General features: G+C 44.5%; 1 protein-coding gene across 4 annotated transcripts in view; it reads right to left on the bottom strand.

Annotated features, from left to right (window-relative positions):
- Positions 1 to 1,593: 1,593 nt before the first annotated feature.
- The window catches only part of BRCA1 (BRCA1 DNA repair associated), a 101,634-nt gene continuing 80,981 nt past the window's right edge, over positions 1,594 to 22,246 (bottom strand). For all 4 annotated transcript variants that reach the window (XM_072111772.1, XM_072111769.1, XM_072111771.1 and 1 more), the window contains exons 19-23: positions 16,978 to 17,061; positions 13,036 to 13,090; positions 12,842 to 12,915; positions 5,438 to 5,489; positions 1,594 to 3,106 (exon numbers count right to left, since the gene is read on the bottom strand). In XM_072111772.1, the coding sequence (XP_071967873.1) occupies positions 3,006 to 3,106; positions 5,438 to 5,489; positions 12,842 to 12,915; positions 13,036 to 13,090; positions 16,978 to 17,061 (366 nt within the window). In that variant the 3' untranslated portion in view covers positions 1,594 to 3,005. The remainder of the gene's footprint in view (positions 3,107 to 5,437; positions 5,490 to 12,841; positions 12,916 to 13,035; positions 13,091 to 16,977; positions 17,062 to 22,246) is intronic.

Genomic DNA, 22,246 nt, shown 5'->3' with positions numbered 1-22,246 from the left:
GCTTATACTGATTGCTCTCCACCTGTGGCCGTTTCAGAGACTGTACATTACGTGGCAGATTTATTTTAATCTGATGAATGTTTTTTGGTTGTATTATAGTGACTTACTGGGCACATTGGGGTATTTGCCCAATTATTTGTGCCTTTTTCCAGCAGTTTGCTGTATAGCAGTAACCCTGCTATACGTCTAATTTGTCTTTCATTTCTACAAATGTTGTGCTAAAATACAACATTGATTTGCACCTAAAAAGGCGCAAATAATTGTGCAAAAACACGCTACTTCCGACCATGCAATGGAATGAGTTGCGCAATTTGCACCTAAAAAGTCTAAAAAAAAAAAATTAATGAACTTTAAAAAATCTGCTTCTAACAAATACCCAAAACTACAAAGACAAATGAGGTGCAAAAAGTAGACTCACAAAAGGTGCAAAAAGATCTCAGGGAAAGGGGGGGGGGGCAACCTAGATGGTTGGCCACTGGTTCACGTCCTGCTTTTCTCAGTCCAGTGATGCTCGTCTCATCTCAATGCCTAACAATCAGCAATGTGCCACTATGAGGTACACTACCCAAAAGAAGCCCCCAAGAGCTTTATAGTTCTACAATATGTGCAGCCGAGTTCTGATGGGCGCTTGTCGGTGAATATTTGCAAAGGAAAAAGAAGTGTAAGCTCCTCTGGTATACATATTCACGTTTTGCAATGAAATATCACACAATGACAATATTGCGTTTCAATTTTTTTTTTATTTTAAAGTTTCCGATTAGAACAACTGTACAGATGATAAATACACTATTTACAGCAATGAATTTCAGCAACATGATCCAAGGCCAATAAAATCCACAGACAAGAGAACCAATGAAAAGTAACATAAGATAATCAGTGACATCACTTCCTCTAATGCCCAGAACCAGCAGGGACATTGGACTAAATACGGTTCCCTGGACGTTATATTTTGGTGCTGGTCCATCAAGAGGCTGTGTGATAATTACAAAAAATTGAAGGGATGTGGATTCCTTCCAATGGGTTTAACCACCAAGATGCTGGGTCATGGTTAAGGCACCCATTTCTTTCTGCTAGCTGAGCATCAAGAAGGTGTCAGACTAAGGGAAATTTACTACTCCTGAGCATATATGCATGTAAAATGCAAATAATAGGTTTCCATACATGTTACATGTATTGCCTATTTTCAATACAAGGGTTAAAAAGGAACCTGTCACAAGGAGAACCATTTTTAGCACCTTCCAGTCCCCACAGAGCATAGTACATACACTGCCAGAGAGGAGTTGTATAAAAAATAGGTTTTACAGAAAAAAAAAAAGAAATGTTATATAGCACCTTTCATTGCCATGTGCTCTGCGACTAGGCACTCGTCCCCTGGGAGTGGCTATAGAGGAGCAGCCCCACCCACCCTTGGGAAACCACTCCTCCATCAGTCCTTTTCAAATATTTGAAAACGCCCATCACTCGACTTAGTGACGCCCCCTACTCCTCTATAGCCACTCCCAGGGGATGAGTGCTTAGCCACAAAGCACATGGCATTGAAAGGTACTATTTAACATATATTTTTTTTCCTATAAAACCTATTTTTTTATACAAAACCTCTTTGGCAATGTATGTACTATGGTCTGCTAAAATTTGGTCTCTTGGTGACAGGTTCCCTTTAAGTATCTGACCCCTAGAAATCACATGAAAAGGCGTCAACTACTGTAAATGATGCAGAGGTGCACATGTCTGCAGACTATCGCTCCATTCACTCCTTGTACTTGCAGATACCATTCTTATCATTAGGATCCTTCTGGTCACCCCAGTAGGTTCCACAGCAATTATATGCAAATTGTATCGCAGCCCCTTCAAGATATTAATTTTGACAATAATAAAAATATATGGAACCATTATAAAAACCTGGAACAATGTTATGTACTATACACAATGGTGTTACATGCGGACTAGACCAAGGATACATCAGTCGTCTTGTATGCTCTATGGCTATAGTAGAACTTTTGTAGTGTATTGTACATTCTAACTGCACCAAGAAAGGAGATGTCATTCTAAGGTAAGGACACAGCCAGGTATGAGATCTCCCCAGCCCCCGATGATAAGGGGGGCCATGTATCATATAGGGAGCGATCCCCCATGTCATATTAGAGGAGACATTGGAAATCTTAAAGGAATCATTAACTAGACATAACCCAATGAGGCAGATTTAGCCATCTAAAAATACAGCAGAAGTAGCTGATACATCTTAAAGGAAATCTCCCATAAGAATCCATCATGATTAACCAGGGACACTTACTCATAGATCTCGACACTGTGACTATGGTTATCTGGTTATATGTGTTATCCATGGCCTCCTTCCTTCTAAAATCTACTTTTATAATTATACCAATGATCCTCAAGGGCTCTGGTAGGTGTTTCCAAAGCCCCTCAGTGCTGTAGCTTTGCAGGCTGTTACAATGAGAAGAGCAACCCCCCCCCCCCCCCACACACACACACACACACACTTCTTTCTGCAGCTAGATTACACAGGCAGAGGGAGGAGGGAGAGAGCAGGGGATTGGATGAGACATGTTCTGCACATTGTAAAAGCCTGTGAATCTCTAGCACTGAGGGGCTCTGTTAATGCCCCCAAAGCCCTTCAGACTCATTAGCATCATGATAGATTTTTGATGGTAGATTTCCTTTAAGCCTCTCCTCCTTTCCAACCATAACACTTGTTGGGGTTAGTAAAGGAGAAGAGCTTAAAAAACTTTTAGTCCCATTGCAGATAGGATACAACTGAGTGGAGCCTGCCAATGCCAGTTATAGCCTAAGACAGGACATGGGGGACCCTGGAATAACTCATGGAAAGATGGTAGTGAAGTACTTAGGGATATTATGACATTTAAAAAAAAACATATTTCTTGTGATTAGGGTTCTTTTACGACCGATGTTACATAACAGAGACGTCATGTGGGTATGTCCAGCTGTAAGTGGTAACATGTACGAGTCTGGGCAGGATGGAGGGTGCGTCATACAAGGTAACTGTCAAACGCCTGAAGTTTATAACTAGACACACTGTCCAGCACCCATTCCCGGGTAATGACAAGACAACGGTACTTCTTCCTCATGGCTGCAAGAAATAGAGAAAAACATAAGGTTATAGAGCAGAACTCCCTACTCACAACAATCTCATTGTTTGCTCTATTAGGCCCCTTTCACATTGACACTTTGGGAACAAAACGTCCCCTTGGACACCTATGGCGCCCTGCATATCTATGGAGAGGGGTAAGCAGCTCACCCCTCCTCCTCTCCAGCGAGCGGCTATATGCTCGTCTGGGTGAGCACACGGCAGTGTGAAATAGGCCCTACTCCTCTTGGAAATATGTCACTAAATTGTTTGTAAATTGAGTTTCTTGTTTCAAATTAGCTCCTTGGCACATGAGGAGTGGGGCCATGTTTACCGGTGCACCAATTTTGCTCTTCTTATAGTATGCAGGACTGCCCCTTTACACGCAAAAAAAAAAAAAAAAACATTGAAAAACATGGTTTTATATTCTAGGATTGTAGCTGGACTTGGAACTTGGTGCACTGGTGTGTGCAACATCGCTTCACTGCACAGCCCAGCACATTTCCCTACTGCAGTAGGCTTTGGGTTAGAAGGGAGGGGCTGTCATACGTTCAGTGAAGAGATCTCACACACCAGTGCTCCATGTCCAGCTACAATCCTGAAACACAAATGCATTTTTTTTCACTGGCCTGCTTCTACTGACCACACACACAAAGGTCTGGTTACACAGACCTTGAGGGACGATACATAACACTTGTATGGTCAAGTCTGCTGGTAGACCCCCTCTAAATTTCAAACCTAAAAGCTAAATTTGGAAACCTTGGGTTTTATAAACCGAATGTCACCATTGTCAGTGTTCAGTGTTCTTCATTCACCCAGTTTGCAGACGGATATAATATTACAACGGGAGATGCTAGGGACATGAGGTATTGCTGCTTTATAGCTCTCTGATCAGACATAAATCAATAGGAATAGAAAAGGATTCTTTACTGTAAGAGCAGGACATAAAATTGTACAAATGTTTATAGTAGCAGCAAATAACCTTCACCAAGGTAGCGGCTCCTGAATTATAAAAAAAAGCTGCTTCACTCTGAGTAATATTGGTGAAATATCACTGATCTCATAGACAATGTATTCCTCTAGTGTTACTTTACAGTTTATTCAATGTTTTAGAGCATAAGATTTCATAATGTAGCGTTTAACCATCTCCCGGGCTGTCAGACCCGGTCTGTGCAGACTCCTTCAGAAAATGAAAATAACGTATTGGCGCGGGGTTTACAGTCTGAAGACGTTTCCCAGAACACCACAGAGTAAGTGAAATAAAAAGCACAATAAAAGCAACATTTAGGTTAAGGCAGACAACAGCTATTAATCACAGCGACACATGAAGTCATAGAAGAATAATGAACGATGAGGCAAATGTGAGCGGGAACAGCGCAGAATGTGATGATCCAATGTCGGAGAGCGTCACACAATGGGACATAAATGTATTGGGATTTTATAGGTGTGTGTATAATCACAGGGACTAGGATTCTAGATTAATGTTCAGGGGGAAAATGATCCGATGATCCGATGAGAAAAGCGGAGGTTCCAGGATGGAGGATACAAGAGAATATTATAGTCAAGCCAGGACGTGATTTTTGTGATCTGTTCAGAGGACGCTACATAAATGACGTGTTACCAGGACATATGGAAGCAGAAATCGTCTTTCATTGAGCTCAGTGGGAGCTGTATTATTTCTTAGGTAATGAGCTCCCCCTAATGGTGGCTGCATGCAACAAGTTTTCTAACTTAAAACAAATTGCTTAGTGGATCCTATTTTTACACTTAACATTTATAGATTACGGGATGAAATCTCGAGACAACATTGACTTTAATGGTCGAAAAATGTCCTATTAAAAAATTCTTAAAGGGGGTGTCCACTTTCAGCAAATAATTAATATTGTTTGTGTCAGGAAAAGTTATCCAATTTACCAATGTACTTTCTGTATCAATTCCTCATGCTTTTCTAGATCTCTGCTTGCTGTCCTTCCTATAGAAAGCTTCACTGTTTTCTTCCAGTGGATATAATCTGTCCATGGTGATGTGATGGATACGCTCTCTTATTATCACAGAGAGTAATAGGAGCTGCGTGATGCACCTGCACCTGCATGTCCATCACATCACCATGGACAGATTATATCCACCGGAAGTAAATAGAGAAGCTTCCTATAGAAGGACAGCAAGCAGAGATCTAGAAAACCGTGAAGAATTGATACAGAAAGTATATAGAAATTTATATAATGTTTCATTTCACAAATAATATCAATTATTCACTAAAAGTGGACAAACCCATTAAATCAATCCCCTATGTTGTATGGGGGGTGCTGTCACAGTCTAGGACATGCTTCTTACCTGCATAGTCCATCACTGTATCTGGCTCCACGACCACTAGGGAAGTTCTCCCCTGCAATATATAAAAGACAACAACACTTAAAAAGTGATTTATCTTCTTTTTCTGGATCATGTGAACTTTGTTATAAAGAAACTGTAGTATCAGATGCTTTTAGATGTCAAGCCATCAGGTTATACCCAAGGAACGGACTTTGTGCAGGCAAATATCAAGAATCTAACATTACTTCGCTCGGGAATATGGTCTTTCAGGATATTCCCTATGTTAAGGCATATGAGAGTAATGTTCTTTACAGATGGTGAGAATCACTATATATCACACCATCTTAAATTGGTTCCCTACTAACATCTCATTTATAACATAATGTAACGTCGCTAAGGATATGACCATTGAAATGGCCATATCAGTCGCAAGACTGTAGGTGTCCCATGCGAATAGGTGATGCCCACTCCATCACTTTTATGGGACCAACAGAGAATATGGTCCTTAAAGTCCCACAAAGTGAACATCGGATTCCCCGAAACCAGGAATCATATATCTACCTACAGAGGTCGCGATGATGCATTTATAGCCAATTTCACACTCTCAAAAAATGCAGCTCACAGCCTGATGTAAAGGACCCCCGCCTGTCCCCATGTGTACATACGCATAGTGCCATTGGTACTATCAATCCTGTACTGTAACAAGTAGCCGATATCAATCAGTCTGTTACAACAGCAATAATTTGTTTAAAAAAACCTCCAATCACACAAAAAATGCAAAAGGTTGAAAATTCCATTGTGTTGCCAGGGTTGGGGAGGGGGGGGGGGGGGGGGGCATCTGCCATAGTCTAGTCTGGTGGAGCGGTGCCATCACACATAGTCTAGTCTGGTGGAGCGGTGCCATCACACATAGTCTAGTCTGGTGGAGCGGTGCCATCACACATCAGTCTAATCTAGGGTGTTGGGGCACTGCCAGCTATCGTCTAGTCAGGGGTGCTCAGTTAGCCATAGTCTGGGTTGGGGGAGGGGCGCCATTAGCCATAGTCTAGTCTGGGATGGAGTAGGGGAGCCATTAGCCATATCCTAGTCTTGGGAGGAGGAGTGGAGCAGTCAGCCATAGTCCAGCCTGGGCTGAGGAGGTGGCATCTAGTCAAGGGTTGGATGCGTCAGCCCTAGTCTGGAATGAGGGGGTGCCGTCAGCCCTAGTCTGGAATGAGGGGGTGCCGTCAGCCCTAGTCTTGGAGAGGAAAGGCGCTAGCCATAGTCTAGTCTGGAGTGGGAGAGGGGCATCGTCAGCCATAGTCTAGTCTGGAGTGGGAGAGGGGCATCGTCAGCCATAGTCTAGTCTGGAGTGGGAGAGGGGCATCGTCAGCCATAGTCTAGTCTGGAGTGGGAGAGGGGCATCGTCAGCCATAGTCTAGTCTGGAGTGGGAGAGGGGCATCGTCAGCCATAGTCTAGTCTGGAGTGGGAGAGGGGCATCGTCAGCCATAGTCTAGTCTGGAGTGGGAGAGGGGCATCGTCAGCCATAGTCTAGTCTGGAGTGGGAGAGGGGCATCGTCAGCCATAGTCTAGTCTGGAGTGGGAGAGGGGCATCGTCAGCCATAGTCTAGTCTGGAGTGGGAGAGGGGCATCGTCAGCCATAGTCTAGTCTGGAGTGGGAGAGGGGCATCGTCAGCCATAGTCTAGTCTGGAGTGGGAGAGGGGCATCGTCAGCCATAGTCTAGTCTGGAGTGGGAGAGGGGCATCGTCAGCCATAGTCTAGTCTGGAGTGGGAGAGGGGCATCGTCAGCCATAGTCTAGTCTGGAGTGGGAGAGGGGCATCGTCAGCCATAGTCTAGTCTGGAGTGGGAGAGGGGCATCGTCAGCCATAGTCTAGTCTGGAGTGGGAGAGGGGCATCGTCAGCCATAGTCTAGTCTGGAGTGGGAGAGGGGCATCGTCAGCCATAGTCTAGTCTGGAGTGGGAGAGGGGCATCGTCAGCCATAGTCTAGTCTGGAGTGGGAGAGGGGCATCGTCAGCCATAGTCTAGTCTGGAGTGGGAGAGGGGCATCGTCAGCCATAGTCTAGTCTGGAGTGGGAGAGGGGCATCGTCAGCCATAGTCTAGTCTGGAGTGGGAGAGGGGCATCGTCAGCCATAGTCTAGTCTGGAGTGGGAGAGGGGCATCGTCAGCCATAGTCTAGTCTGGAGTGGGAGAGGGGCATCGTCAGCCATAGTCTAGTCTGGAGTGGGAGAGGGGCATCGTCAGCCATAGTCTAGTCTGGAGTGGGAGAGGGGCATCGTCAGCCATAGTCTAGTCTGGAGTGGGAGAGGGGCATCGTCAGCCATAGTCTAGTCTGGAGTGGGAGAGGGGCATCGTCAGCCATAGTCTAGTCTGGAGTGGGAGAGGGGCATCGTCAGCCATAGTCTAGTCTGGAGTGGGAGAGGGGCATCGTCAGCCATAGTCTAGTCTGGAGTGGGAGAGGGGCATCGTCAGCCATAGTCTAGTCTGGAGTGGGAGAGGGGCATCGTCAGCCATAGTCTAGTCTGGAGTGGGAGAGGGGCATCGTCAGCCATAGTCTAGTCTGGAGTGGGAGAGGGGCATCGTCAGCCATAGTCTAGTCTGGAGTGGGAGAGGGGCATCGTCAGCCATAGTCTAGTCTGGAGTGGGAGAGGGGCATCGTCAGCCATAGTCTAGTCTGGAGTGGGAGAGGGGCATCGTCAGCCATAGTCTAGTCTGGAGTGGGAGAGGGGCATCGTCAGCCATAGTCTAGTCTGGAGTGGGAGAGGGGCATCGTCAGCCATAGTCTAGTCTGGAGTGGGAGAGGGGCATCGTCAGCCATAGTCTAGTCTGGAGTGGGAGAGGGGCATCGTCAGCCATAGTCTAGTCTGGAGTGGGAGAGGGGCATCGTCAGCCATAGTCTAGTCTGGAGTGGGAGAGGGGCATCGTCAGCCATAGTCTAGTCTGGAGTGGGAGAGGGGCATCGTCAGCCATAGTCTAGTCTGGAGTGGGAGAGGGGCATCGTCAGCCATAGTCTAGTCTGGAGTGGGAGAGGGGCATCGTCAGCCATAGTCTAGTCTGGAGTGGGAGAGGGGCATCGTCAGCCATAGTCTAGTCTGGAGTGGGAGAGGGGCATCGTCAGCCATAGTCTAGTCTGGAGTGGGAGAGGGGCATCGTCAGCCATAGTCTAGTCTGGAGTGGGAGAGGGGCATCGTCAGCCATAGTCTAGTCTGGAGTGGGAGAGGGGCATCGTCAGCCATAGTCTAGTCTGGAGTGGGAGAGGGGCATCGTCAGCCATAGTCTAGTCTGGAGTGGGAGAGGGGCATCGTCAGCCATAGTCTAGTCTGGAGTGGGAGAGGGGCATCGTCAGCCATAGTCTAGTCTGGAGTGGGAGAGGGGCATCGTCAGCCATAGTCTAGTCTGGAGTGGGAGAGGGGCATCGTCAGCCATAGTCTAGTCTGGAGTGGCAGAGGGGCATCGTCAGCCATAGTCTAGTCTGGAGTGGCAGAGGGGCATCGTCAGCCATAGTCTAGTCTGGAGTGGCAGAGGGGCATCGTCAGCCATAGTCTAGTCTGGAGTGGGAGAGGGGCATCGTCAGCCATAGTCTAGTCTGGGGAAGGGGGCAGTCAGCCATAATCTGGTCTATAGGTTGTAGTTTATGAGGAGGTGTTAAAAGGTTGTGCTGCCCTTGTTTACTCACAACTAGATTTGCCTTAATTGGCTATATAAGCACAGAATACATTGGCTGTAATATTTTTCTTTTAAGAGATTCTGCTAAATCACGCCAAAAAAGTTACAATATGACAGTAACTATGTGAACTCCATCCACTGCATTACTGAATATTAACTTTATATCTCTATGAAGAGTGGGCCGCCTAGTGATGTCCTGACAGAACGTCTTTTACGGAGGGAGCGCTCCTGAGCGTGATGAAAGGGAACCCCAACTAGAAGTGTGGACATCCTTCCCGAGTACAGCACAATGTCACACAGGGTGGGCCGAGGATCTTTTCCATCATATTTTATTTCTCTGGGAAAATATGTCCCTGGCACTCGCTGAGCTAGTGTTTTTGGACGTATCCCAGTGTTCTCGAGCAAATCAAACTTACATTATAATCAAATCAAATGAAAGGTTAGGTAGTATGTTTGCTCATAGAGCGGAAACAGTAGATGCCTTCATATAAAGTACTGGCAGCCGTCCCTGCCCCAGCGTGTAAGCCATCCACAGATGGGAGGATGAGGAATGCTGGGGGTATATATGAGGGGTGCCAGCTGGCTGGGGAGGGATAGAGGGGGCTGTGGATTTGTCCTGGGGAATGCATGTCTAATACCCATCTAGTAGAAGTTGCTTGGGATGAGAGGCGTTAAATTAGATAATATATAATGGCTGAGAAGTAATGTTATCTTATAATAATCTTTATTTATCTCCAAATTCTGCAGCACTTTACAAATCATTCACAAAAATCTTAAAGCCATGTTTTAATGGCTTCATGTTCCCTCTATTAATCCGATTGTGAAAAAAATAACATTTTAATCCATATGTTAATGGATATTCTGAACGTGCCCTCAGCACCTGGAGCACAGCCATTCCTGCCTGGACCACTGCCCTCTCCATCAGATTATCAGGAGATGTGTATTGTGAGAAGCATGGAGAAAAGAAGGATAGGGGGAATAGCAGTGCTCCAGGGGCTGCAGACATGCCCTAAATGCACTGATTGCCTCCCTCATTAGCATATGGATCAAACTGGGAATATATTGGAAATAGCATAATTAACAGAAACAGTGAAGGTATTTAGGGAAATTACAGTGCAGTCCTCTACAAAATGCTGCCAGCTGATTATAACACTTGGAGGGGGTTGTAAACGCCCTTTGAGTCACACTTTTGTTCCTTCTCTTTATTTAAGCTTTCCTTTTTCCCTTTATGAGTAAAACTGCAAAACTACAGTAGTGTTGACCAAAAGTATAAAAACTGAAAAACTGATTAATATCTTCCTTCTAAATGCTGTTATTAAGTGTTGAATTTGTAGGACTCAAGCCTGGAACTGCACTGCTGCAAAGTTGTGAAAAGAACAGGAGAGAATCGAGTATTAGCAGAAGGCATCCCATTAGTTGCTGCATCTCATTTTGTTATCAAAATCCTCTACTTTTTCCTTTAAAAAAATAAATTAAAAAAATTGTTGATACTTTTTCTCATTACGTACTAAAGGGGTTGGCTACTTTACCTCATGTTTTTTAGTAAAGTGTGTATGTAAGTGTGGGGCAGGATATTAGGGGTAATTTACCATTATACATCTGCTAATAGTTCTTGAAATGTAAAGTGAACCCTCCTTGTCTTTTACCTCATTAGTCAGACATTCCTGTCCATATACTGGCCGCAGATGGAGGGTCATGTGATCTCTATCGGTTTTAGAGTAATCGTCCTGCCAGGACCTTGATCTTCTATTCCTGAATACTATCTTAAACTCCTGACAGGGCGACTGTTCATGACAGATTAGATGACATGACATGACCCTCCATCTGCGGCCATTTTATAGACAGGAATGTCTGGCTGAGGAGGTAAAAGACAGGAGGCTTCACTTTACATATCAAGAAAGCAGAACTATTAATAGATGTATATTGGTAAATTACCTAATATCCTGCCCCCCCACACTTACACACACATCAAAAAACATGAGGTAAAGTGGCCAATGCCTTTGTGTGTTGAAGTTGCAGGACTCAAGCCTGAAACTGCACAACTGCAAAGTTCTAAAAAGAACATAGAAGAACAGAGGAGTTGCATATGGCACCCAGTGAGATGCGACCTCTCATTTTAGAAAGCCTTTTCACAAATAAAAGGAGCAGATTGATTGTGTTTCTTCGGACTATAGTCCACTACCAGTACGCTTTATATATGAACCGTACTTACAGACAACAGCTGCCTTGAACTGTGCACAGGTCTGCCACTGCTGGTCATTCATCCTTATAATCAGGTGCACCTTATAATCCAGTGCGCCCTATATATGAACCTAGACATTTTAGCAGGCATTTATTGATGGTGCGCCTTATAATCAGGTGTGCGTCTTATAGTCCAAAAAATACAGTATCTACTTTTTTTTTTTAATATGGTCTTACTTTCGGCCAATTATCTATTAAAGCATTGACTTTTTTGATTACAATAACCATATGACTGACATACTATTTAATCGCTGCAATACTTAAGGGATACCACCAGGGCGATGCCGAGAATAAATATAGGGGCAGAATTCTACTTTCATTGTTATTTGCTGCCTATGGCAAATCTTCACGTCTATCTCATCCCCAATACACGTGATGTTCTATAACTCGTGTACCTTCGTCTTGTGCTGTTCTCCTCAGGAGAGTGCGCGGCACATCCACACGCGCCATTGTTTTTTTTCAGTGTTTGTAAATGATGACAAGGTTAATGGCACCATTAGGAGATTTAATTAGAACATTGTTAAACAGAACAAATTGGTATGCAGAGGTTTTCTTCCATCTTCTGAGCACCAAGAAGTTTGATCATTATCCTCCTCAGCTAGACAGTAAATTCTCTCATGTTACATAGTGAGCCGGCGCTGGAATCACAGGTTTCATGCGTTGCGGACCAGTGTACTACACACTCTATAAACCTGCTCACAAATTCTTCTAAATCTGAAGAATTAGGTTAAAACATGTTAGGAATCGCAGGACTCCTGGTCAAGGTGTACAGGCGAACACCCGACTCAAGAACACCCGACTCAAGAACACCCGACTCAAGAACACCCGACTCAAGAACACCCGACTCAAGAACACCCGACTCAAGAACACCCCTAGTTACAAACGGTCCTCTGGATGTTGGTAATTTACTGTACTTTGGTTCCAGTCTACAATGATCAGCTATTACAGTTATCACAGGTGTCTGCAATTAAGATTTGTTAATCTTGGTTCTTATGACAACCCAAAAGCTCTAAAATCCACTTGTCACAGAGGCCCAAAAAAAAAATGTCTGGGGTTGTAATTACAAAACATACAGTTCCGACTTGCATACAAATTCAACTTATGAACAAACCTCGAGAACCTATCTTGTACGTAACCCGGGGACTACCTGTAGGAGGAAAAGAGGTTGTGGGCCCTCACCCTAGTAAAATGATGCATCTAATATGGTTTATTATAATATACATGTCCATTCATGAGACATTCATCGTGAAGCCCATATAAATTAGAGCAATACTGCCCCCTATCATACAGTAAGCTGAGGAGGTCAATGAATAACTGAGTCAGAAGCATCAACAGTAGTAGCTGACCCAACTGGAGAGAAGGAGCCCAGATAGAAAGCAACACACAAACAAGGTAACTGTGACTGCATTCTATGTATTGGGGGTATAGAGACTGTATGACAGACTCGCGCCCTCTGACGTCTTTTATCAGTGGGTGGTCCGGTAGGAGTTAATAGGAAACCACTGGATACACTTACTGATTCATGTTCAAACTGCGATGGGTCACCTGCCACAGCCGCCCCACACAATGATACCATCCACTCCATATCATCTGCAAATAAACATAACGGGTAATGAATAGTCTTTACAAATAAATATATATAGTAATTTTTTTTTAGGTAATTGTATAAGTCTCAAAAGAATTCCTCATTCTAAAACAGGTGCAACTTACCTCTGGTCATATCTCTGAAAGAACCAAGACAGCAAATCTCAAAGTCTGCCAACAGCTAATAAGGCAAAAAAAAAAAGTCAGTTAAGTGTAACCAGAAATATATTCAGTACAGAAAGAAAAAACCTCTTAAAAGGGAATCTGTCAGCAGTTTTGACCATACACCGTTGAAGACAATGTTAGGTATTGGCCCTAGAGATCCGTGTGTAGCCAACCTTTGTGTGTGTTGTTAGTAACAGCAGGACTGTGAAACATGCATTGATATTCCAGAATTCCTAATGCACTCGGGAGTATCCTCACACTGCTTAGCTCTGTGCCTTAAATTGCTTAACTGCTTCCTCATGCCCTTTTTGTGTCTACATTGTACGCTTTGCTCCTTTAAAAATACATAACATTTTTATTTTTCCATGTACATGAGGGTTTGTTTTCTGCAGAACAAATTGTACTTCCTAGTGATGGTATTAAATATCGCATGCCATATACTGGGAAGCAGGAAAAAAAATTCCAAATGCGGTGAATTTGATTTTAAAAAAATCTTGTGGGATCCGCTTTTAATATGCGCTCCAAATGACCAACTCTTCTTTATTGTTTGGGGCGATTACAATTACCGGGATAACAATTATTATGTTTTTATATAGATTTAAAAAAAATCTTTTATAAGAATTTTTTTTTATTATTTTGCCCTATTCTGATGCAAATAACTATCATACTTTGTGTACGGAGCTGTGTAAAGTGTCATTTTTTTTTCTGGGACAAACTAACATTTTCATTGCTACCATGTTGGGGACTGAATGACCTATTGATCACTTTTTATTACATTTTTTGCACTGCAAAATGTCAGAAGTTAGTTTTATATCTTGATACATCAAAACTTTGGAGATTGAGCAATGTTTAGGATTTTACTGTCTGTCTTTAAGCCCTAGGGGGCCTGATCATTTCTAACATAAACTGCAATACTTCCACTTGCACATTGTTTCAGATCTGCATAAGTGACACAAGTGCTTTCCATAATCACCTTGCCGCTGTGCTGACATACTACTGTACCTATTTTCCCCATTAAGCCACCTCCACGCCTGGTGTGAAAGGGGAGTGCAGTACACCTTTGAGGGCAGACTTGGCTTCAGTAGTGGATTAGAATCTAGGCGGTTTGGGTGGTAGCCCGATGCCCAAGCCTTCTAGGGGGCCCTAAGCCACCCATCAAATTTTATACTCAGAAGGACCTTTACCCATGAAGTACTGGTACATCTGTTCCCGCTCTCAATACATATGGTCCTCCAAAGGTCCTTAAACCGCAGATTGAAAGCAGGCAGAAGGGACTCATCCTCCATTCCCCAAGAAGCTTGATTCTAGTACCGTATGTAGGAAGTGATTCCAGACTTGCAAAGGCTATAATATGCAGACAACCCAGGGTCCATGGCAGTCTTAATCCACCCCACTTGTCTTAGAAGTCCCCTGTAGGTGCAATGCATCATAGTCGCCCACCGGGATTTATCATGATGCCAAAGGCCCCCATAGATCTGGCGTGCACCATAAACATTGGTGCACTTAGCTCTTGTGACATATTCTTCCCCCTCCCGTCTCCATAGAGCTTCTATGTAATCTGTCCCCTCACTGAGCTTCTGGCCTGTTGCTAGCAAGATGGAAATCAGAAATTTTAGAACATAAAGCAAAGAAAAAAAAATAGAAAGTAATTTGCTTTCTGATGAGAGCAGAAGTGTTGAAACAAGCCCTTTGCTCTGCCAAGATGTAAAAAAAAAAAAGTTACTTGTACTACCGATTTATGCAAACTTTGTTAAAAACCGAGTACTCGTAACCCAACTTTTTTTTATACGTAGATAATAATAGCTCCACACAAACTTCCATTTACTAGTAAACTTTTATACAGAACTGCAACATTTCAGCTATGTCTGAAGCTGCGGAGGCTAAATCCTCATTTTTAAGATATAGTGAGGAAGGAGGGAGGGGACACACTACGGAGACTTGTCTGGAGCCCGAAATGTGTGGCGGGCTACTTCTACAACAATAAAGCCCGCATCTCGTTCAAGGCGATATTCTAGTGTCTTGCTGACAGCGTACGAGCCCCTGATAGCAGTAAAACGTTAAGCACACTCTGCATTAGTAATTACATGTAATTATGGGGTTTACTCAAATATTAGGCTCATCTATTTTTTCCCCTCTATTACTTAAGTCAGCAGCATGTGATAATACGATCCCAATCCCCCCGCTGTCTCCGCCATATACTCAGCTGTCCTCCTCTGCGCATAATTAAGGTGGAAGCCGCATTGAGAATCCTGGTCACGTTTTAATGAGGAAGAGCAGAGGTTGAGCGCCTTGTGAAATGTCACCAGGAGCTGAGGGGCTATTTGCAACCTCATTAAGTGCATCTAGAGGATCATTGTACTATGTAAAAAATACAGATTGCATTTACAACACGGTTCATGAATAATGGAGAGATTTCCAATAGAAACTAAATTCTTTATCAGGTTCTTCTCCTGACACCTGCTTACCACTGAGCACCGCAATCGGGTCTGCAGGACCTCCCAAAAAAATAGAACAATATTCTCTAAGATTAAGGGCTTTTATTAACACACATATCTTTCTTCAAGGGGTTTTCAAAAGTTTTATGGTTATCCACAGAGCAGGGGAGGATAAAAGTCTGTTGTATGGGACTTAGACTGTTGGGACCCCACCGATCATAAGAGTAGACCGCAGAATTTCATGGACACATGCTCCACCCTTCGCTTCACTTATTTAGTGAACAAGACTTCCATTCTCATGATCAGTGTAGGGTTCCAGCAGTCGCCCCCTGCCAATTAGAATGTTATTCCCTATCCTGTGGATACGGGATAACAATAAACTTTGGTACAACCCCTTTAAGGACCAAGAGACCTAGTTGTCTGGATAAGTATATGTTCACACTAGACTGGAAAGCAACATATAAATTCCCCCAAACGCCACTATTTTGGTCACAAAAAAAAAGTATGGACAACTGGTGGGACAGGAGCTTGTTGAAAAGTGTCCAAGGTATTAAAGGGGTTTTCCAGGAATGAAAAAATGTTTTATATAGGATTGGGGGACAGTGATCTGCAAAAATAAAAACTCTTCTGTTTAGCAATGGCGATGTCTGTAACAACCGGCCTCCGGTTTTTATACAACGGCCAGCAATGATGTCACATTACAAGTGCGCATGCTCCAGCTACATCCTGAAACTCCTGCTGTAGCAGGGGCGTGGCTGCAGACACTGCATCACACCTCTGTATACGCTTCTGTATACAGTGAAAGGAGTAGCAGGTAATGCACTGATGAAGAGGAGCAAGGAGAGTGGTGAGTATTTCTACATACCCCCTCCCCCCACAACATATGTTTAATTTCAGGACAACCCCTTCAAATTTTAAGATTTATGCAAATAGGCTTCTTAGTGCACCAAGGGTGGAGCCATCTCTATATCATCACCCTTTACATAATTATTGACATCACTTGTAGAAATAAGGTGAAGTAAGAAGAAAACGGGTGCACCAGCAGTCACTGCCCCGCTCCAGGTGCACCAAGAAGTCAACTTGTGTCAAGATAATTCCTACTGAGTGGGAAATCGTGAAACGGTTTGGATCGTCTATTAAGTGCATTGACACTGTACTGTAGTGACTGGATAACATCATATTATGAGGCACATACACCAGACATGTCATGTCTCTAAATACATAATACACAATATACTTACACACAGGTTAGTGCTTACATGCAGGGAATTAAAAAAAAAAAAACTTGAGAAAAAGAAAGCGCCCGGCAGCGCCTCGGCTAACCTATTAATTAAACATAGATTAGAGGGGACACTTTGAGGCCGGTGCATTCAGCAGCTGCGGATTAGTCAGTGCCAGGGAATTACAGGGGGTGTTTTCTGTGGCTGTATCCAGCGGCTGCATGATAAGTAGCGGAGGGGATACATACCAGTCCATCTGATCCCAGCCTTGATCTTCTGGGACCTCTATGATTCCTTCCATTGATCACGTCTCCCTTTACTTCAAAGTCATACTGAAACAAGATAAGACACATGAGGATGTATCAATGCTTAGAGGAGAATAGGAGAAATCTTCTCCAAGGCTGTGGATACAGTGTCTTCTTGTTAACACTTGACTGTATTGCAACATTTCAAATAGAATTCAATAAAACCCATGTGAACACCAGACACTGATAAATTATACTGGACCAATGAAGTATTACAAGCAATATGGCAGCCATTATAGCGTCCATTGTGGATGCCATCTGTTTTTTCTTGTCTAGTAATTTAGGATTACATTTCTTGGTTGGAAATCTTCTCAGAAATTGGGAAATTTGCCATCCAGGACAATAAAGCGCAATAATGGTGACAAGATGTTAAAGCTGAAACAATAGAACTTTAAAGGGATTTACCAAGTTTTATTGTTGTCACCTATCCACAGGAATAGTGGGGGCCAGACTTGTGGCACCCAACTATTCACAAGAACGGGGATCCCAGTCAGAGGTTGCAATATAACTTTTCCAGAAGAGAAGTAATACTCCTCTCACCATTTTACAGAAGTATTTTTAGCCAATGAGTAGGAAATTATCAGTAATAAAAGTAAGTAATTAATATATGATGTTATAAGTCAGCTATTTAGGCAATTATAGTAATCTTGCATTACACAAGGGGTCATCGACCAGTCTTTATTTCCTCACAAACTCCCAGATCACACTATGGCGACACTGCCAAACCCCCAGATCAGACTATGGCTGACACCGCCGAACCCCCAGACCAGACTATGGCTGACACCGCCGAACCCCCAGACCAGACTGTGGCTGACACCGCCGAACCCCAAGACCAGACTGTGGCTGACACCGCCGAACCCCCAGACCAGACTGTGGCTGACACTGCCGAACCCCCAGACCAGACTATGGCTGACACTGCCGAACCCCCAGACCAGACTATGGCTGACACTGCCGAACCCCCAGACCAGACTATGGCTGACACTGCCGAACCCCCAGACCAGACTATGGCTGACACTGCCGAACCCCCAGACCAGACTATGGCTGACACTGCCGAACCCCCAGACCAGACTATGGCTGACACTGCCGAACCCCCAGACCAGACTATGGCTGACACTGCCGAACCCCCAGACCAGACTATGGCTGACACTGCCGAACCCCCAGACCAGACTATGGCTGACACTGCCGAACCCCCAGACCAGACTATGGCTGACACTGCCGAACCCCCAGACCAGACTATGGCTGACACTGCCGAACCCCCAGACCAGACTATGGCTGACACTGCCGAACCCCCAGACCAGACTATGGCTGACACTGCCGAACCCCCAGACCAGACTATGGCTGACACTGCCGAACCCCCAGACCAGACTATGGCTGACACTGCCGAACCCCCAGACCAGACTATGGCTGACACTGCCGAACCCCCAGACCAGACTATGGCTGACACTGCCGAACCCCCAGACCAGACTATGGCTGACACTGCCGAACCCCCAGACCAGACCAGACTATGGCCGACACCGCCGAACCCCCAGACCAGACTATGACTGATGCATATGTTAAAAAGAAAAAAGGTTTGATCAACGGCTCACCTCCACCTTTAATCGTGCTCAGGAGTACGTCCGGACCTCGACGTTTGACACGAATGCTGAAAAAGGTTCACTCCGGTACTGATGCAGCCTTCCCCTCCAGACCCGACTATGGCTAATGGTAGGGAACACCCAGTTCAGTTTATGACTTTTGCTACTTTAGAAAAAAAATTTTTTTTGCTGTGACATCAGTGACGTCATGGGATCTCCATTCAAACACAATGCTCAGTATAAGCACTGTATTTAGGGGCTGCAGTGACAGGGGACAGAATGTATTGGGCAATGTGTGTGAGTAGCTGAGCTCAGGTCCATTGGGCAGCAAGCTTCAGCCTCTTCAGCTAGCCTGCATTATTATAAGCATCAGAGTATTTTTGTGGCACAAAACTGCCTGCGCAAATATCCATGATGCTTGTAGAGGCGTTAAAGCGACCTCTGGTCCTATACTCGCTAACTGGGGGTGGTTGTTGAGCAGATGTCTCTCTGTTGTTGAGGATGTATCAATGCTTAGAGGAGAATAGGAGAAATCTTCTCCAAGGCTGTGGATACAGTGTCTTCTTGTTAACACTTGACTGTATTGCAACATTTCAAATAGAATTCAATAAAACCCATGTGAACACCAGACACATAAATTATACTGGACCAATGAAGTATTACAAGCAATATGGCAGCCATTATAGCGTCCATTGTGGATGCCATCTGTTTTTTCTTGTCTAGTAATTTAGGATTACATTTCTTGGTTGGAAATCTTCTCAGAAATTGGGAAATTTGCCATCCAGGACAATAAAGAGCAATAATGGTGACAAGATGTTAAAGCTGAAACAATAGAACTTTAAAGGGATTTACCAAGTTTTATTGTTGTCACCTATCCACAGGAATAGTGGGGGCCAGACTTGTGGCACCCAACTATTCACAAGAACGGGGATCCCAGTCAGAGGTTGCAATATAACTTTTCCAGAAGAGAAGTAATAGTCCTCTCACCATTTTACAGAAGTATTTTTAGCCAATGAGTAGGAAATTATCAGTAATAAAAGTAAGTAATTAATATATGATGTTATAAGTCAGCTATTTAGGCAATTATAGTAATCTTGAATTACACAAGGGGTCATCGACCAGTCTTTATTTCCTCACAAACTCCCAGATCACACTATGGCGACACTGCCAAACCCCCAGATCAGACTATGGCTGACACCGCCGAACCTTCAGACCAGACTATGGCTGACACTGCCGAACCCCCAGACCAGACTATGGCTGACACTGCCGAACCCCCAGACCAGACTATGGCTGACACTGCCGAACCCCCAGACCAGACTATGGCTGACACTGCCGAACCCCCAGACCAGACTATGGCTGACACTGCCGAACCCCCAGACCAGACTATGGCTGACACTGCCGAACCCCCAGACCAGACTATGGCTGACACTGCCGAACCCCCAGACCAGACTATGGCTGACACTGCCGAACCCCCAGACCAGACTATGGCTGACACTGCCGAACCCCCAGACCAGACTATGGCTGACACTGCCGAACCCCCAGACCAGACTATGGCTGACACTGCCGAACCCCCAGACCAGACTATGGCCGACACCGCCGAACCCCCAGACCAGACTATGACTGATGCATATGTTAAAAAGAAAAAAGGTTTGATCAACGGCTCACCTCCACCTTTAATCGTGCTCAGGAGTACGTCCGGACCTCGACGTTTGACACGAATGCTGAAAAAGGTTCACTCCGGTACTGATGCAGCCTTCCCCTCCAGACCTGACTATGGCTAATGGTAGGGAACCCCCAGTTCAGTTTATGACTTTTGCTACTTTAGAAAAAAATTTTTTTTTGCTGTGACATCAGTGACGTCATGGGATCTCCATTCAAACACAATGCTCAGTATGAGCACTGTATTTAGGGGCTGCAGTGACAGGGGACAGAATGTATTGGGCAATGTGTGTGAGTAGCTGAGCTCAGGTCCATTAGGCAGCGAGCTTCAGCCTCTTCAGCTAGCCTGCATTATTATAAGCATCAGAGTATTTTTGTGGCACAAAACTGCCTGCGCAAATATCCATGATGCTTGTAGAGGCGTTAAAGCGACCTCTGGTCCTATACTCGCTAACTGGGGGTGGTTGTTGAGCAGATGTCTCTCACCTCCCATTTAGTGTCTTAGAGTGCTGGACATAGTTGTGCTAATACAGTAAGTGTAATGTCCTACACTCTCATAGTATTGAATAGAGCAGCATGACTAGTAAGGGCCGGACACTCGCTCTCCTGATTGCTGGGGGTCTGTTCTTGTGAGTAGTGGTCAGACCTCCACAGATCATATTGTAATCCACTATCCTGTGGATAGGAGATAAAAATAAGACTTGGTAACAACCCTTTAAAAGGGGATCTTTAAACCACCTCCACCTATTACTTGCACAGGTGGAATTATAGTTCTAGTTCCTTCTGTTCACAAGAAATAAATGCGATAGGTTTTGGCTCCCCTTATGCTAATTTGGTGCTCTACTGTACAGAGCATCGCCCACTTGACAAAAAAAAAAAGCTGAATTATTAAATCAGGTGCCAAAACTTCCATCACTGAAATCTCAGAAATGCTGGGGGCCAGAGGAAAAAATCTAACTGTGTAAGAATCTATGGAGCGGGACCTGTTACAGGATGGAAACTCTTGGAGATTGTATGACAGCCAACAAAGGACTGAGGATGGGCTGCAGTTAAAGGGGTTTTCCCACAGGATAATGCCTAACTTGCTGATCAATGGGGGTGCTGAAACACCCACAGATCACGAAAACGTCAATTTCTGTCAGCTCCATAGAGATTAATGGAGCAGAACGGTCATGCACGGCCATCTGCTCCATTAGTTTGATGGAGCGCCGAGGGGTCCGACGGAGGTGCGTAGGACCCCATTGGACCCCTTTGTTTTCGTGATCTGTGGGGGTCTCACTACAGAGACCCCCACTGATCAGATAGTTAGGCCCTATCCCGTGGATAGGGCCTAACTTGCGTTCGTGGGAGAACCCCTTTAAGGTGTCCCCATATATTTTGATGACTAGTAAAAGTCCGTCACATGGCAGAGGCACTAGTATCGTTCCTTGTATCTAGACTGGAGCAGAGACTGAGCTCCCAAAAATAATACTATTTCTCCCACAAGTACAAAATACATGAAAGGATTAGACTGAAACATACTTGAGGCGGCTATTGTGATTCTTAAGTACATAGCATGTTCTTCATGGGGCTCTCCAGTGTACGCAGCAATACTAGATGGAGGTTATCTAATTGAATACCTCACATTATATTCACTAGGCATTGGGAAACAATTATCTTCCACCTGAAAGACAGCTTGCCTCTCCCCAGACAGCAGATTGTGCCAATAGTCTACTTGCAGGGCACAGCTCGCGGAATAAGAATCAGCTTTCTCGTCCTACCTCCAGGCCTCATGTTAATGTATGGTCCGGCCGTGGCGATTAGACATTCATTAAAGTACAGTTGATGGGAGAGAAAACTTGAAATAAATCAGATAAGTTCAGGCTCTGGTAGAGATTGTGTCCAGATCTCTCCCGGTCTCATTAATGTGTAGGAGAGAGTGGAACACAATGGGAGCTTGGATTTCAGATGAAGACAGAAAAAAAAAAAATTGTTACATC

This window comes from Engystomops pustulosus, chromosome 6 (genome assembly GCF_040894005.1).
Source record: "Engystomops pustulosus chromosome 6, aEngPut4.maternal, whole genome shotgun sequence".
NCBI lineage: Eukaryota > Metazoa > Chordata > Amphibia > Anura > Leptodactylidae > Engystomops > Engystomops pustulosus.
The sequence above is the reverse complement of the archived record's forward strand: the minus strand, read 5'-3'. Positions and strand labels throughout refer to the sequence as shown.